Source organism: Antennarius striatus, chromosome 11, assembly GCF_040054535.1.
Source record: "Antennarius striatus isolate MH-2024 chromosome 11, ASM4005453v1, whole genome shotgun sequence".
Taxonomy (NCBI): domain Eukaryota; kingdom Metazoa; phylum Chordata; class Actinopteri; order Lophiiformes; family Antennariidae; genus Antennarius; species Antennarius striatus.
Window position 1 is genome coordinate 21,199,925 of NC_090786.1, and position 16,339 is coordinate 21,216,263.

The window sequence follows — 16,339 nt, forward strand, 5'->3', positions numbered from 1 at the left end:
AGCTGCTCAACATGCTTGATATAACCATCATATTTTGTAACTTGGTGTACCGTGACACCGCTTACCTGCACTGCGATGACAAAATATTCAGTGGAATTGTTTTGTTTTCTAAAATGATCCTCACCTTTGAAAAGTGGCATAAAAGTTTTAAATTACGTTAGAGCAACTTAAATCTTGGTTGGAGAGATAATCCTTTGAACAAAAATATAAACGCAACACTTTTCTTTGAATGCTCCCACTTTTCAAAAATCTAAAGTATTTTCTACACACACAAAATCCCAATTTCTCTCAATGTTCACAAATCTGCCTAAATCTGTGCGTACTTCTCCTTGGTAACTTACCCATGGTACCTCACAGGTGTGGCATGTCAGGATGCTGATTAGGCTGCATGATTATTGCACAGGTGTACCTTAGACTGGCCACAATAAAAGGCTGCTCTGAAATGTTCATTTGTATCCAGAGCTGTTGCTCGCAAATTGCATATTTGTATACAAGCCGTCCCCAAAGACATTTCAGAGAATTTGGCAGTGCATCGGACCAACCTCACAACCTCGGACCACGTGAGTTCACACCAGCCCAGGACCTGCAAATCCAGCAGGTTCACCTTCAAGATTGTCTGAGACCAGCCACTCAGACAGCTGCTGAAACCATCGGTTTGCATAACCAAACAATTTCTGCACAGACTGTCAGCATCTCATCTTGTTGTCCTCATCGGGGTCTCGACCTGACTCCAGATCGCTGTTATTAGTGACTTGAGTGGACAAATACTCACGTATGATGGCGTCTGGCACATTGGGTGAGGTGCTCTGATGAATCCTGGTTCTCTGTCCAGGGCAGACAGCGTGTGGTATCGTGTGGGCGGTTTTCTGATGTGGATGGAGTGGCCCACTGTCACAGTGGGGTTATGGTATGGGCAGGAGTATGTTATTGACAAAGAACACAGGTGCATTTCACCGATGGCATTTTAAATTCACGAGATCCTGAGGCTCATCGTTGTGCCTGACATCCGTGAACATAACTGCGTGTGGCAGCGCGATAACGCACGGCCCCGTGTTGTAGGGATCTGTACACGATTCTTGGAAGCTGAAAACATCCCAGTTTTTGTGTGGCTAGCGTCCTCACCATTGAGCACGTTTAAGATGCTCTGGATCGGCGTATACGACAGCATCACTCATCCTTGTACTGTGGCCCGTCTAAAGCACACCTGTGCAATAATGATGCTGTCTAATCAGCTTCTTAACATGTGTCACCTGGGCGGTGGGATGGATTATCTTGGCAAAGGAGAAATGCTCATTATCAGATATACACAGTTGTGAATGATGATAAAAATGGCTGTTTTATGTATGTAGAAACTGTTTTGGATCTTTGAGTTCATCTCATAAAAATAGAAGCAAAACGAGCGTTTCTATTCTTGTTCAGTGTATTTCCATATACAACAACATTTTGGTGAGCACTGGATGAAGAGCTTCAGTGATCCATCAGTGTTTCACTGCTAGAACACTACAGAGTTAAACATGACAAAGAAGAAAAACAGAGCCAATACCGTATCATTGGCCAGTATGGATTACACTTAACAGTTTTATTTGGAACATTAAGACAATGAAGCATAAATCAAGCACCAATAGTGACAGCTACATGTGTTGCATCATACGGCACTTAGAAAATTAACAGATCATAATGGAAAATGCTATTTTTCTTTGAATAGTGAAGGAGAGCGCAGACAGTGAAATATGAACATGTGTATGCCATTTACATGCTCCAAATTCTGTGACAACAAAATAAGAAAAAAATGGGGAAAAGAAAAATGTGAAAATGGGAAAGGGATATTCGTCTGACAACGGCCTGTGAACGGCCTGAAGAAACTGTTGGTGATTGGTCAGAATGAATAAGGCAGTCTCGGAACCTGGCCGTACTGCAGTCAGCCAACCTTTAGTTTCCATCATTGTCAAGTCGTGTTGCCTGGCGCACACATTCACACCGCAACCAATGTGCACATACAGCGTTAAAGTGACAGCGGAATGCAACAACTGTTACACTACACTCCATTGCATATCAGGGAAATGTCATCATAAAAAATAATTGTTTACACATTTTTCTGGTTGTATATAGTATATAACCGAGCTTTCTAAAATATGCATGGGAGCATGAAATAAAACATTTAAAATATCTTTTCATTTGTTCTTTAAGAGCTCAAACCATGAGTGCTGCTGGGACATCTAGAGATATACGCCCCCCACTTATCCCGACCAGACCAGTGGTTTCTTGGCCACAAATGAGGCTCTCATAGTGCAGCTAAGTGTCACAGTAAAGTCAACCAAAGGTCAAGATGTTTCAATTCTGGGCAGTCACATATAATTTCAAGAAAACTAACTATACATATTTAAACCTATAATAGTTTTCCCTTTAATGGGTCTATAATACAGTGGTGCTGGCTGAATGTGGTCCATTTGTACAAAACCCTCTCTTTTGCTGGGGGTGGTGGCAGCAGGTTTGTCCTTATCTGAGTTACTACGTGTCAGATAAAGGTGATAACATTTGTGTGCAAATATTGTATGTCCCAGACAGTTAATGCATCATAGAAGACTAAAACATAGTTTCATCTGGCTTCTGTTACATTCATACAAAGCTTTTCCTCCTGAATATACCTGTTATATGGAAAACGTGCCTGGTTAACACCAGAAAGTTCCCACTGGGGAGACTAGGTTGAGAGGGTCCTGGGACTCTCCTTGACTATCATGCCCTCACTGGAAACCCACGTGTGGCTCTGACCATCCCATAATGCACGCTCACACAACACACATATGCATTCGGTTGGCAGCATAATGGAAATGCTCCTCCATTTAGACAGCCCACTTTCAGTTGTGTTGGGAGTTGGGAAGAAATTAATTGAAATAAATTTGGGGGGGGGGGTGCGAAACCCCACAAAAATTGCATTTGTCAAAAAAGCAGCAACAGAGCAAGAGCTAAAGGGAATTAAATTACTATTTTTGTTGAGATTTATTGGCCTGTTTGGTCTACGTCTATTGTTACTACCCAAAAACTAGCTTCCTTATCATAGTTAACGATGCCATGGAGCAGTTCCTCACATTTAACAAGTCCATGCGTTAATATTAAGCCCAACTTTCCTTTAACATTTAATAAGCTAAGTAACAGAAGGTCTGTTATAGTACTTGTGACTCTAATGTTGAACAGAAATACAGACCAACTTCTCTTGAGAGCCCTCTGTGAGAACACTGATGCTACAACCAACCTCCCACCACCAAAAAATAGAACGTTTAGGTGAACTGGTGTCACTAAACTGACTAGTGTCTTTCTGTGGCACTTGTGGGCAAGATAGAGAGCTGAAAGCATGGTGCAGGTGTGATTTCCAACAGATGCACAGATCCTCTCTGAACAATCCTGAAACATCTGAGTGCAGCTGCAAGTGACAGAAAACTCCTCTAAAAACAAAACTCTTATTTTCTTCTGCTTAAAACTCTTAAAGTCTATTGCTACTCAAACTCAGGTGTAATATTTAAGCATTCTGAGTAAAAAGTGGAGGGGTTGTGTGAACTGCCAGTTGGAAAGGTGCCAGTTCACATCTGGAGAACTGCAGAGGTGCCCTTGAGCAAGGCACCTTCCTCCAACAACTTGCTCTTTGGGCACAAAACAAAGGAACTGTCCACCATTTTACCATCACCCTCTCTATTTGCATGCCTACAGGCCCCTTGGCGTGTGTGTGTGTGTGTGTGTGTGTGTGAGCAGGGGCCTGTACATATATACATGTGTGAGAATAGGAAAGACAGCCAAAAAAATTATTTCCCTACAGGGATAAATTACTTCTTCAGTGCAAAAGGTTTAGAACTTTTGAGGAATAATATTTTGATCAACGTCGTTACTCTCATACCTTACATGGTAACATCTCTCCTGCCTGCCTGATGGAAAAGGTGAAGTTGAATTTGATGATGTGGGAGTGGGGTCACAAGGTCAGGGCCGTGGACTACCTCTCTTTTCTAAATGAGAGCTCACATGAAGCTTCAACAAAGCCTTAATTACAGATAAACTGCACTGACTTTCTCACATAGATTTTATGAAGAAAACATTTCATCTGTGATTAATCCTTATCGGTTAGAGGTCTAACTTGTAACACAAAAATCTGGATTTTCTGGAAACCTGGATCTAAATTGGGACTCAAATTACAGTAATCCTTCGTTACTCGTGGTTAATGCGTTCCAGGACCACCTGTGAAAAATGAAATTTTGCAATAGAGCGAAAACTATTTTATTATTTACGGGTAACTTAAACGTTTCTGAACCCTCCCCATACTCGTATTAAACCACCTTCTATCTGCATTACCTTTTCCCACACTCTGGTAGACTGAGTTTTGTATTAGAGGAAAGTGTTTAATACACGGAAGTGGGCTGTGTTGTGTGTATCGGAACTGATGCTGTCAGCCAATAGAATGCGCGTACGGTATCATGTGACTATCTACTAAAAATCTGCGATGTAGTGAAGCCGAGTATCTTGAAGTGCGAATAAGCGAGGGATTTCTCTATTTGACTGCATGGGTGTGACACCAAAGTGCGATCAGACAGATGCACACATTACGATGTTTGAAATTTTCTGATGAATACATATTTCCTGAATGTCCTTGCAAAATTTATTTCCTTTGATAATTACTTTAAATACCATGTAAGAACCACCATCGTTACTAACTCCAACGTAGAAATTTGCAAAAACTAAAAAAAATACAAAGCTCAATGCGACTATGAGAAGACTAGATGAATTTTCAAAATTAAAGGTCCCATATTATGAAAAACGTGCTCTTTCTGGTCTCTACTTATACAGATTAACCAACGGGTCCTGTTTTGAGTATGCAGTCCACCCACTGTGAAAGGGTGCTCCAACATGTTAATCAGAATCAGCTCCTGCTGTGACTAATGACAGCGATAGAGCCCAGCCCCATCCCCTCCCTGGCTAAGGGGGCATTCATCCCTCAGGTGAAGTCTGGTGTCTCCAACCGTAAGGTAGCAGCCAGACCCACAAGACGCTCAGCTGACGGTTGTCCTAATCGACATGAATGCTTCTATTCCTTCCCAGCCAAAGAAGAATAGAACATGGTTGTTTCATTTTTAATGACAACATGCTCGTTATGTTGTCTGCAGACGGCTAGTCTGCTTCAGCAGTGATGGTCAGTACAAACTTTGCTTTGCCTCGACACGGACACTCATGAAAGGATCACTCCAACCACGCTGACCTAGATTCTGGAACAAACTGGTGTGGCTGAATGACAGCGTCTCGCGTACATCTGGCCATACATCCACCGCATCGCAATGTCATCGCCAAGGGCTAGACACGCTATTTGCTCAGTTGTTCGTTTTACACATCAACATGAGTGCTTCTATTCTGTCCCAGCCAAAGAGGAACAGATGAGAGCATACATGTGTTTCGCGTTTAATGGCAACATGCCGCCTACGCTGCTCATCATTAGGCCATGCTGCTGTTAGCCACATCCTCTCCATGAGAGGGGCATGTAAAGGCAATGCAGCTCTGGCCAGACGGAGTTCATTAGCATTCAAAGGAGCAGGAAAAGAAACAGCCTGTTCTCAGTGGAGCTGGTCTGAGCAGGTTTTAAAGACCCATGGATCAGTTTGGGGGTATAGGTTTTGAACTCAGTGTAGCTGGACGTCTGACAGCTATGGGGGGCAGTAGTCAGTCCACTAAGTCTTGGGCTGGGGACTAGGGGTGGCCAGTTCAAGACCCATGTCAGGCAAAACATTTTCGAGTGTGAACCTGCAGTGGAGAGGTGCCACTTAACCTACTGACCACTGCTGGGTTGCCCTTGAGCAAGGCACTGCCCTGTTTGTAAGTTGCCCACTGGGGGCGCCCCATGAGGGAGCTGCCTGCCGCTCTACCTGGCATCTGCATGCTTACAGGCACCCTGTGTGTGTCACGGTCCTCTACAAATTATTTATATATATTATATATATTATACACGTGATTAACATAGACAATAATTTATGTTCAGGGTAATAAAGCTGATTTTATCTTTAATGTGAAATTCATTTATAAATGTAGTATAATATGAATGTTATTAATAGTATAACATGGGACCTTTAAAATGAGTTACAAAGGTGTCACCGAATGGCTGATACTTTTGATTGCTGATGGATTACTTGGTGATGTCATCATAAACTGGATTATTCTAAATGAAACTTTCAGGAAAGAATCAAGAACAATGCTCTTGGAATGGGACACACAAGTTGTGAAACACATAACTTGCATATCAGTTTTTCAGAATATCTACTTGCCTTGAGTATATACTTAAATTTTAAAGAGAGCTTTCTCTGGAGCCTTAGGTGAATACATTTCTACAGACTGGCACATGTAGTGTGCTTCAGGCACTTTATTAGTAACACGGTAGCCTGTAAAAAGGTATTACATGAAATGTAACATCTCTATTCTTGTTAAAAAACATTTGGTTGAGAGGTGTTGGCAGATTGGTATGAGTTTGCTTTCCAGTCTGCTGCTAGTTTACAAGGCAGGAACCTTTAAACATGAGTTAACTTCATTCAGCTGATAAAACAGGTTATGTGGGTGTTCCAAAAGACATGAACATCTGAAACTTGTGAAGGATGGTTATTGACACTTCTTGTTGAAATATCATAAAGTAGGGTTGCCACTGGACCCGGTAACATTTAAATACTATCATAGAATCATCAGGCCATCATGTGACAAGCAAGTAATGCATGCATTAATGAGTTGACAGAATAAGCGTAAGTACAGTTTATAATTTCAATAACCTGTCAGGTTAGCCAAAATTGCTCTACAACTATACCAACATTTCAGAATATATTATTATATATTAGATATTATATAATAATAGTTATCAGAACTTAAAAGATTTTTCTATTCAGCATGATTTCATGTCATCTGCAGAGAATGTGGAGGTCAATGTGGTTCAGTGGCATTCACTCAGGCCGGTGGTTTGATCCCCATCCCTGCAGTTTACATGTCAAGATAGTGAACCCTACACTGCTCCCTTTGGCTGTTCCGTTAGTGTTAAATGGTTTCTGCACGTGCACAGGTGGTGCCGCCGCTGAATGAGTGTTGGTTTATGTTGTGAAGGGATTTAAATGGTCAATCAGCCGGTTTTGCAGTCTGTTTACGCTCTTTTTCAATCCGTAGGAGGGTTCTCACCATCATTTCCTTCAATGTGTAGTCCTGTATTACTATCAAGCACAAGTTAAAAAAAAGAAAACATTTGACAAAATGATAATCATGTATAAGTATCAATTATTTTATATTGTCGACTAATATTTGAAAATTGGTGTCCCATCAAAGACCACATATCAAAACACCTGATTTATAAGAGCACATCATGTCTAAAGGAAGAATTTTTTGGCTAAGTTACAGGAGGTTATATGCCTGAGCATTATAATCCTCACAAGTCAAATAAATAGAACATTTCTGTGTAATTCTAATTATTGAAAGGTGTTGATATTTTAGTGTTTTCTAAGATAAAATTAACATTTCATTCAATCTAGTCTGACCAACAAACAACTGTTAAAGATATGATGGCTTTGGAGGGAACCAGCTATTAATTGGTTTGATTAGTCAGAAGCATGTTGACCTTCCTCAGGGGTTCCTTTGACTTCACCTACACCACATATAGTTCACCAACTGTGGGTCATATTGCAAACACCGAGGCTCCACTTCAATGAAGTTGGCTAGGCTGACTAATGGGTCACAAACGCCAGCCATTGATTAGATTATCTGGTGTGCACGTATTTCATGGATAAAAAAATAGGATTAGGGTTTTTTAAAAATTTTTCTCAAACTGCATTTTGTGTTTGCATTAACAATATTGCAGATTGATATGCACGATTATGTGCACAGATCTGAAATGGGTTAAGGCCAGTGTAGGACTGGTCTAGAGCTTTAACTGACACTGTCTCCATGCAACATGTTCCTTCTGTTTTAAAAGTCAAGCTGCTGATCTTTTGCTGTCTGTCAGCAAACTCTATGGTCTATCTCAGAATCCATTCTTATGTGATTATGATGATGTGCATGTGTGGAAACAGATGGCACAGAATGCAGGTCCATCCAGTGAAATTCTGACCTACACTGCCTCCAGCTGCCCTCTCAACCCACACAGAGACATCAGACCTGGTAAGGTGCTACTTGAGGTGTTGTGAAAAGCTAAAGAAAAGAATGATAAAACAAAGTGATTTACAGAAAGAAGCCATATGGGTAGAAAATAGCGGTTTGGGGTAAACAATCGGCATGCAGGCAGGTCTACAGGCAGGTGAGGATGTGGGATCAGGCAGTCAAACGAATCAGAAAGCAGGACAGAAAAAAAAAACTCCACTGATACCTGCATCTGTTCTCCTAACAAAACACCCTGTTACACACAAGTGTTTGACAACGTTATACTGAATACAACCATAGGTATTTTCTGTGATTTAAGTAATAACTGAACAGGATTACAACAAAGTAAATGGATCTTGAATAGCTTGTTAAAAGTAATTTTCAGAACCATGTCAGTAAAACCTCCAACTGGTCAAACAAGGAATCTCAAATTGTGTGTTTCTCCTGCAGTATGTGTACAGGACTCTATTTAACCTTGAGTGGCAGTTCCCTCTCAAGCCAACGAACTCGTACTTTCTGTTTATAGTGATACTCCTTGAGGAAGTCCTGTAGTGCAGGGGGCAGCGGGAGAGAGCCGATACCATCGTACGTGGTCCAACGGCAGATGGCAGCTCGCGCCAGGTGCTGCAGGCCGAAAGGAAAGTTCCTATGGAGAGGTGCTGTCAGCAGAGGTTCAAAAAACATGCAAGCACTGGGATCCTTGTAGTGCTCCAGCAGTCCAGTCACGGTGGAAGAGTGGAAAACACAAGGGTCGTGAGCATCAAAGCTGAAGTTGTGGTTCCACTGCTCAATACGGGCATGCAGTGAGCGGTTGTAGCGGCGGAAGCTAACAGAGAAGAGGTAGTCCTCCTGAGCGGAGTCACGCAGCAGGAAGGTGCCTTCTGGTCGTCCGTCCAGCAGAGCTTCAGCCTCGTATCGGTCCATCACCCCCCAGTAGCAGGGCAGAGCCGTGATCTGCAGGAGGTCTGGCACCAAGCAGTGGATGTAGTCTATCTGGGTGTGAACCTTCCAGGGCCCAGGCTGCTGCCGGCTCACGTGACCATCTCCAGAGGCATGCCTCTGCTTGGACCTCCTGGCCTGCAAACAGAGGGTCGTTGAATCCTCTTCAGAGTCAAAGTCCTGAGATGATGATGCAGTACCTAACAGCGGTCCACAAGTCCCTGATGGTCCAGCGCTGAGAGAGGAACCAGGCACTGAGGCCCGACATTCACCAGAGACTTCTCCCATGCCAGGAGCCAACTTTGGTCCCACTTTGTAAAGAGAGGAGCCTGGCATTGAGGCCTCCAGGGTGTGGATCTGTGCGTTTGGTGGTGGGTCTACACCTTCCTCTATGCTAAGTCTGCGACGTTCACGCAGACGTTCCTCCTCATCCTCAGCAGAAGGTTGGACTGGATCGAAAGCATCAAGGAGGGCGGTGGAGGAGTTGGGGCTGACCGGCGCTGTGTGCTGCTTGATCAAATGCCACTTGTGTGCGAGCTCTGACCCTGGTGGGAAGGGGCAGGTCTCCAGCATGAGCTCTGTCAGGTGGATCTTACGTTTGGAGGTGAGGGGGTTCTTAAAGGAACGAGACCGCCTGTGAGAAGGTAGAGGTAAGCACAGCCCTACTGTATCACTGAGCCGCTGGCGCAACGATCGAGCATTCAGAAGATGTTCCTCACACACAGTGTTGCTCATCTCTGGGATGGAGCTCCCTCCATGACGCCTGTCCCTACGGTTCCCACTGCCCCGTAAGAGTCCTGACAGCCTGTCTGCTTCCAGGGAGCTTTGTGATTTGTTGTTATACGAGTGTTTTTTCTTGCCTCCCCATGGGGCGTGACGTGAATAGGAGTCTCTACGAGACAGAACACTTCCTGATGCCCCTCGCATGTCCTCAGCGTCTTTCTCAATAGTGATCTCTACCATCTGAGGGATGTCCGACACACAGTTGTGACGGTGGTGTCCTGCTGGTACCATTTGCACTGGCACAGGATTACACGCTAGGCTGGAGGCTCCAGATGCCTGAGAATCGTATGAACTGCTACCCTGGCCCAGTTCCAACACACAGTGTAAAGCATCAGCCTCAACACTGTCTCCACTGGCTTCTGAACCGTTGTGAAAGAGCGTATGGCATTTTCTTTTCAGGTTGCTCCACATGTTACCCACTTTCTTCATCAACAGGAGACTCCTGAGACCTGGAAAAGACAAACATGTTTGTCACAGCTGGCGAGACGGTGTCTACATTTAACACTGACGTACAAATTACAGTATTGTCCGCACTATAAGGCGCACTGGACTATAAGGCGCACCTCCAATGAATGACCTAGCTTAAAACGTTTTTCATACATGAGGCGCACTGGACTATAAGGCACACTGTCGGTTTTTGAGAACATTAAAGGCTTTTATGTGCACGTTATAGTGCGGAAAATACTGCACATAAATAATGTTTAAGAATTAAATGCAGCAGAACATCATGCTAATGCTAACTAAACGTAGTGACAGTATATCAGGGCCAATGTGTCTGAGACGTGGCTGAGCTTCAGCACTTGAACAGCAGAGTTGCCAGGCAGGAACACAAGGCCACAGCTATAAATGAACCCAGGATCTGCTCACAGCTGATATGCTGGTATGTACTGTATTACAGAGCCAGCCGAGACTTGACTAAAAAAGTTTCCCTGCAAAAGCAGCAGACAGGACACATGGATATACACATACATGATTTTTCACTCCAAGTACTTGACAAAGATAAGAGATTAAACACAAGGCAACTGAATGATGCCAAATGTACAATGATTCTGTAGTCTCCTACTTTACCAAAGACATGTCAAGCACAGAACACTGAAGGACTTCAAAGGGTAACACATTTTACACCATATCAGAACATCACTATGGAAAGCATTGTCCCAGACTAGCTTCAAATGTTGGTTGAAGTATAAGCACCTAATCAGAACATTTTTAGGAGCAGCCAACAAAACCTATACTACTCATGATCAGTTCCCAAGAACTCTTGGGAACTCTGATCCCAAGATCAGAGTTACCAAGAACTCTTGGGAACTCTGATCACAAGATCAGAGTTACCAAGAACTCTTGATCAGTTCTTGGGATAGTTAATAGTTGAAATAAAGAATTTATTGCCAAGGTTTTTTCATTTAAGACAAGCACACTTAAAATATCATAGTGACCTCAGATGATTATGAGAAATGAGTGCTGACATTTTAGGTGCAAATATATAAACAAACGCAATTAAGTGAGATTCATTACACATTTCTTTAAAAGTTAGAGAAATTCATTAAACTACAGTTATAATGTTATCTGTTTCTTTCAAGGACAGTGATCATGTATGGTGTATGTTGGTAAGAGATTGTCTTTTTCTCAGTTTTAATGTAGTGTAATGCTGAGATGACAAAAAATGTTATGGTAGTCATAACAGCAATTAAATATGTGGCATATAATTTGTATCCCAAAACACTGTACTATACAGACAAATAACATGACAGGGACTCCTGAACAGGTTCCAGGCAACTTAAATGCACATCATCTGCCTTATGTAACTATAATCTTGTCACAAGTGGCCTCTCCTCAGTGTTCAAGGTTTAACATTCTTCTGTCAGTCTATGTCCAGATATTATCAGAAGAAACTCTGATACATAGCTCAGGACTGGACAGACAGAAGGAGTATTGCCTCTTCTGACTGATGTCAGATGTGTGCAGTAAATTTCAGGCCTTAGAGCAAGAGGCACCTGTACAGCAGCAATTTTCTTTAAAAAAAAAAAGGTTTTAATATTGCAACATGGACTATCTCACTATTCTGCATGCAAGGAATGTGGAAGTAGACTTGACTCTCACCCATGTTCAACACTACACAACGCAGACGTAAATTATACATAAAATCCTTTTTTAGACAAACATAATAACCTACAGAATACAGGCATGCTGCTGAGTGCAATGAAAAGATAGATATGTGAGCGCATGCAAGACTGAATCCAACCAATTTTAGCAATTACATGCACTGAACAAAGAATGCTCATCCTGCATTGGTAGTCCCTAATCACTTTTTTCAAAATATATTCACTTGCATCTGTTTTTGCACTGAAAGCATAAATGTTGCTCAAAAGAGATGTCTATCATCTTAAATTTAATTCACACAGTTAGGTTACAACAGCAAATGTGATAACCCAGTTGGTTCTCCCTTCTATGGATAGACCTGCTTCTTTAAGCACTTCGAGCAGCTCTTCAAATGCACAAACTCCACAGCAACTGTCTACATACCCTAAAGTGTTTACCCTTAGCTGTACATGTTATTAGAACTAAACAGGATTTGCCTTGTAATCTTTTTTGGATCTGTGGTAAAGCTGATTGAGAAAATTTATGCACACAGAGTTTTTGGACATTTAATTCCATGTAGTACACTTATAATGCATGGTGTACTCTATAGCATGGTTGGTGTAAAGGGAACTTGGAAAATAAGAAGTTCAGAATTTCAAATATAAAAACATACAGTGATACCTCTACTTATGAATGTCTCTACTTACACGAAATTTCTCAAGCAGGAAAATATTGCCTCTACTTACGAAAGAAATTTCGACTTACGTAATGTGAAAACACAGTATCGGCTGATAATCGAATATCCCACAGATTCCTGAACGCAACTTTCTCATAGCTGCTCTGCCATTGGCTATTACCTATTACGTATCTTCCTGGCATCCCATTGGCTAAGAGGGATGCCACTCCACCTCTGTGTGGAGCTAGATGGTATTTATGCAGTGTCTTCGGCATTCGGCACTCGACCCGTGAGGTAGTCTGATAGTTTTGCGCAAATACAATCACTTTTTCAGTACGTATTCACTATGGACCCCAAGAAAGTGACGGAGAAAAGAGGAAAAGACGAAGAGTTTTTTTTTGTCCGTACAAACAAAGCAAGAGATAATAGAAAAGCCTGAAAAAGGGATGTGTTTAGTTGATCTCTCCAAAGAATATGGTCGTAATGCATCTACAATCACCACGTTATTAAAACAAAAGGAAGTTTAAGGAGTTTAAGGCATCGCGTGGGTGGTTGGAGAAGTTCAGAAGGAGGACTGGAATTCACTCTGTTGTTCATGGTGGGGCAAGAGGGCATGAACCAAAGAGGCCAAAAAACAATAAGGACAGCAGTTAAAGGTAAATGACCGTCATTTTTGTTTTTTATGTTATGCAAAACTCTCATTTATTATGTAATAATCTAATCTTAACATGTATTTGTTACATGTTTTGATGCGTTTTTATGCATTATAAAACATTTAAGTCTGAATTTTTGTGGGCTTGGAACGGATTAGGGTATTTGTATGAAAAAAGCGTCTCTACCTACATAATTTTCTACTTACGTAATTTCTTCTGGAACCAATTAATTTCGTAAGTAGAGGTACCACTGTATTTAACATACTGTATAGAGTGCGCCCTCGTTCCTTGAGGCTAATGCATTCTAGGAACCAGATGCGATTAACAAATTCCATGATAGAGCGACTATCTTATTACTTATAGTAATGTAAACGTTTATGAACCCTCTCCATACTGATATTAAACCACATCTGTATGACCTTTAAAACACTGATAGACTGTTCAAAGCACTTTTGTGTCTCACAGAAGTCTGAGACTCACAGAACATAGCACACTTCTGGATGCCGTCAGCCAATAGAATGCGTGTACGGTATCACGTGACTGCCTACCAAAAGTCCACAATGAGTTGAAGTCGTGAGCGTTGATGTGCTATGCATGAGGGCTTACTGTATTAAAAAATTAACTCCACACTCAAAATAAAGACACAATTCTAACTATGGGTATGATTTATTGCTGCACTTGATCTTCCACTTGGAAAAAAAATCACCATAGAATCATGGTGTAGAAATTCCCTACAGGACACAACACAGTATTTTCTGCTGTCTTCGTTCCTTTTCTTCAATGTTGAAAAGCATCTTGCCACCACTAAAATTTTTCTCAAAAAAAAAAAAAAATCTGTCAACAAGGGCTGAAAAGATTCCTTGAATAAATTAGGTAACTAAATCTTGAAAATTCTTAAATGATTTACCTTGAGAACCTGTTTTAATCCAAACAACTATAGAGCCCACCACGACTCACATATTTTTTCTATTTCCTGTTGCCATAATGTGAAAGTATGGAATGATCTCAAAATCCATCTAGAAGAGAAAAGGAATTTAAATAACGGAATGTGTTTTCTCCACAATGCACTGGTTACGTGTCTGGGTGGTACCCCCTCTCTCATCCACAGCAAACAGTCAGAAGACAGATAGATGAACGAATGAACGAATGTGTTATCTACTTAACATTAGACATAAGATTTTTAAGTTAATTATGGCAATATGTAAAGGATGGCTAAGAAAAGTCGGTGTGGCGGATAAATGGCAGGTATTGTGTCCATAAGTTTTAGAACAAAATAATTTGTTACTGTTACAAACACTAGAAGTTTTGTTTTTTATTCAAGAGCAGCACTTTGCTTTAGATTTAGTCATTTACAAAAAGGTCAAAACAGATCTAATAACCACTTCTGCAAATGATCTGTGAAACGAATGCACCCCAAACCGTGGAACACGACCCTGTGATCATGGATCAAAGAAGACAAGAAAACCAGGGACCAACTACAACAGCATTATAAATAGAACCAAGGCAGTAAGAGACTGCAACATACCACGACACCCCTGAATTCCCCAAAATTTTACCCTGACCTACTTTCATAGGTCAGGGTAAATCAAAGAATAGGTAGATCAAAGCACTAGCTTTGATCTGAGTTGAAATTGGACCTTGACCTAGTTTTCTCATAGGTCAAGGTCGTCATCTCATTATCATCCCCTTCGCTGCCTGAGTCATGTGCTTTTTGTTTCATCTTTCTATCTGAACGGTTGTGAAGATATTTGGTGGACTAATGGACAAACACACTAACACTGACATTACAATACATCACCGCTTTGAAGTGGGATGTAATTACTAGGGATACATATACTCCAAAGATAAAAGTGGATGAAGACAAAAACTAGCATTGCTCCAGTTCAGTCCATCATTACATCTCACAGCTGTATTTATCCAAATGGTATCCTGTTGATTTAAAAAAAAAAAAATCCTATATACTGATTTTAATCCCCGTGGGGAAATTTGTGGCACACTCTAGTTAGTTGAAATCATGCATATTAGTGAATACAGGCCCTGGACACACAAACACACACAGGGGGCCTGTACACATGCAGGGGAGGTAGAGTGGTGGGCAGCTCCTTCGTGGTGCGCCCCAAATGACCAACTTGTAAGGGGGAAGGCACCTTGCTCAAGGGCGCCTCGGCAGTGCTCCGGAGGTGAGCTGACACCTCCCACTGTCAGCTCACCTCCGGGTGTCGTTATGGGCGGGAGCGGGAATCGAACCACTGATCTTGAAACTTTGGACAACCCGCTCTACCACTGAGACACTTCCGCCCCAATTACTAGTTAATGACAGAAAGGGCAGGAAAAACTCAGAAACAAGGCAGGCAGAGACAGGGAGGCTTTGCGTAACAGTGCAGGACTGAAGTGTTCCAATAAATGAATATCTGGTTATGTTTGACAGATAAATAAAATGATACGACTTATTGTTGGCCTGGCTGGGGGTCATGCTGACCTGCCTAACGATAGAACACAGCTAGAAGTAAAACGTAACAAAAGTAAAGCACATTAACAGCAAATGTATATTCCCGCAGATTCCTCAGTAATTTTAAAATGTGCACATTACATAAACCATGAAACTGATTAACTACAGTTTCAAAGTGGCAGAAATTGCCAAATAGCTAAACATGTGCAGTATATGCACACTTTGATACAGTAATTTGTGGGAAGAATCATGAAAGTTGTTGTTGTTGTTGTTAGTGATAGACTATAAACTACACAAATCAGGACTTGAAGTATGCTTGTATATTGGAAACCCAATGTAAATGTGACTTTTTATTTTAATAGAACATTTTATTATGAACACATTGAAACACCAGCAAAATACCACAAAAAAGCCATCAATGTAATCCTATGTGAATGTTATTCACAAAACTGCAAATCCCTTGTTTTCACCCCCTATGGGTTCATAATGTTCAGCATCTGACAACACCGAAAGCAGTTGACAGTCAGAAACTTTTGATCCGTCTTTTAGTCTGGTTCATTAGAAAAAAAAATTAACCAATTTTAATTGCTTTAGAACTTTTAGTTGCGTGCATGGTCTTTAACATCATTC

The 16,339-nt window shown here is 41.5% G+C and overlaps 1 protein-coding gene across 3 annotated transcripts in view; it reads right to left on the reverse strand.

Moving 5' to 3' along the window:
* Positions 1 to 16,339, reverse strand: part of socs5b (suppressor of cytokine signaling 5b) — a 28,162-nt gene that overhangs the window by 9,017 nt on the left and 2,806 nt on the right. Inside the window, exon 2 of one of the 3 annotated variants that reach the window (XM_068327620.1) lies at positions 1,432 to 10,301. The exons of the other annotated variants lie outside the window; for them this stretch is intronic. Within the exon in view, the coding sequence (XP_068183721.1) occupies positions 8,596 to 10,281 (1,686 nt within the window). The 5' untranslated portion in view covers positions 10,282 to 10,301 and the 3' untranslated portion in view covers positions 1,432 to 8,595. Of the gene's footprint in view, positions 1 to 1,431; positions 10,302 to 16,339 lie in introns of those variants that run through there. 3 annotated transcript variants of the gene reach the window in all.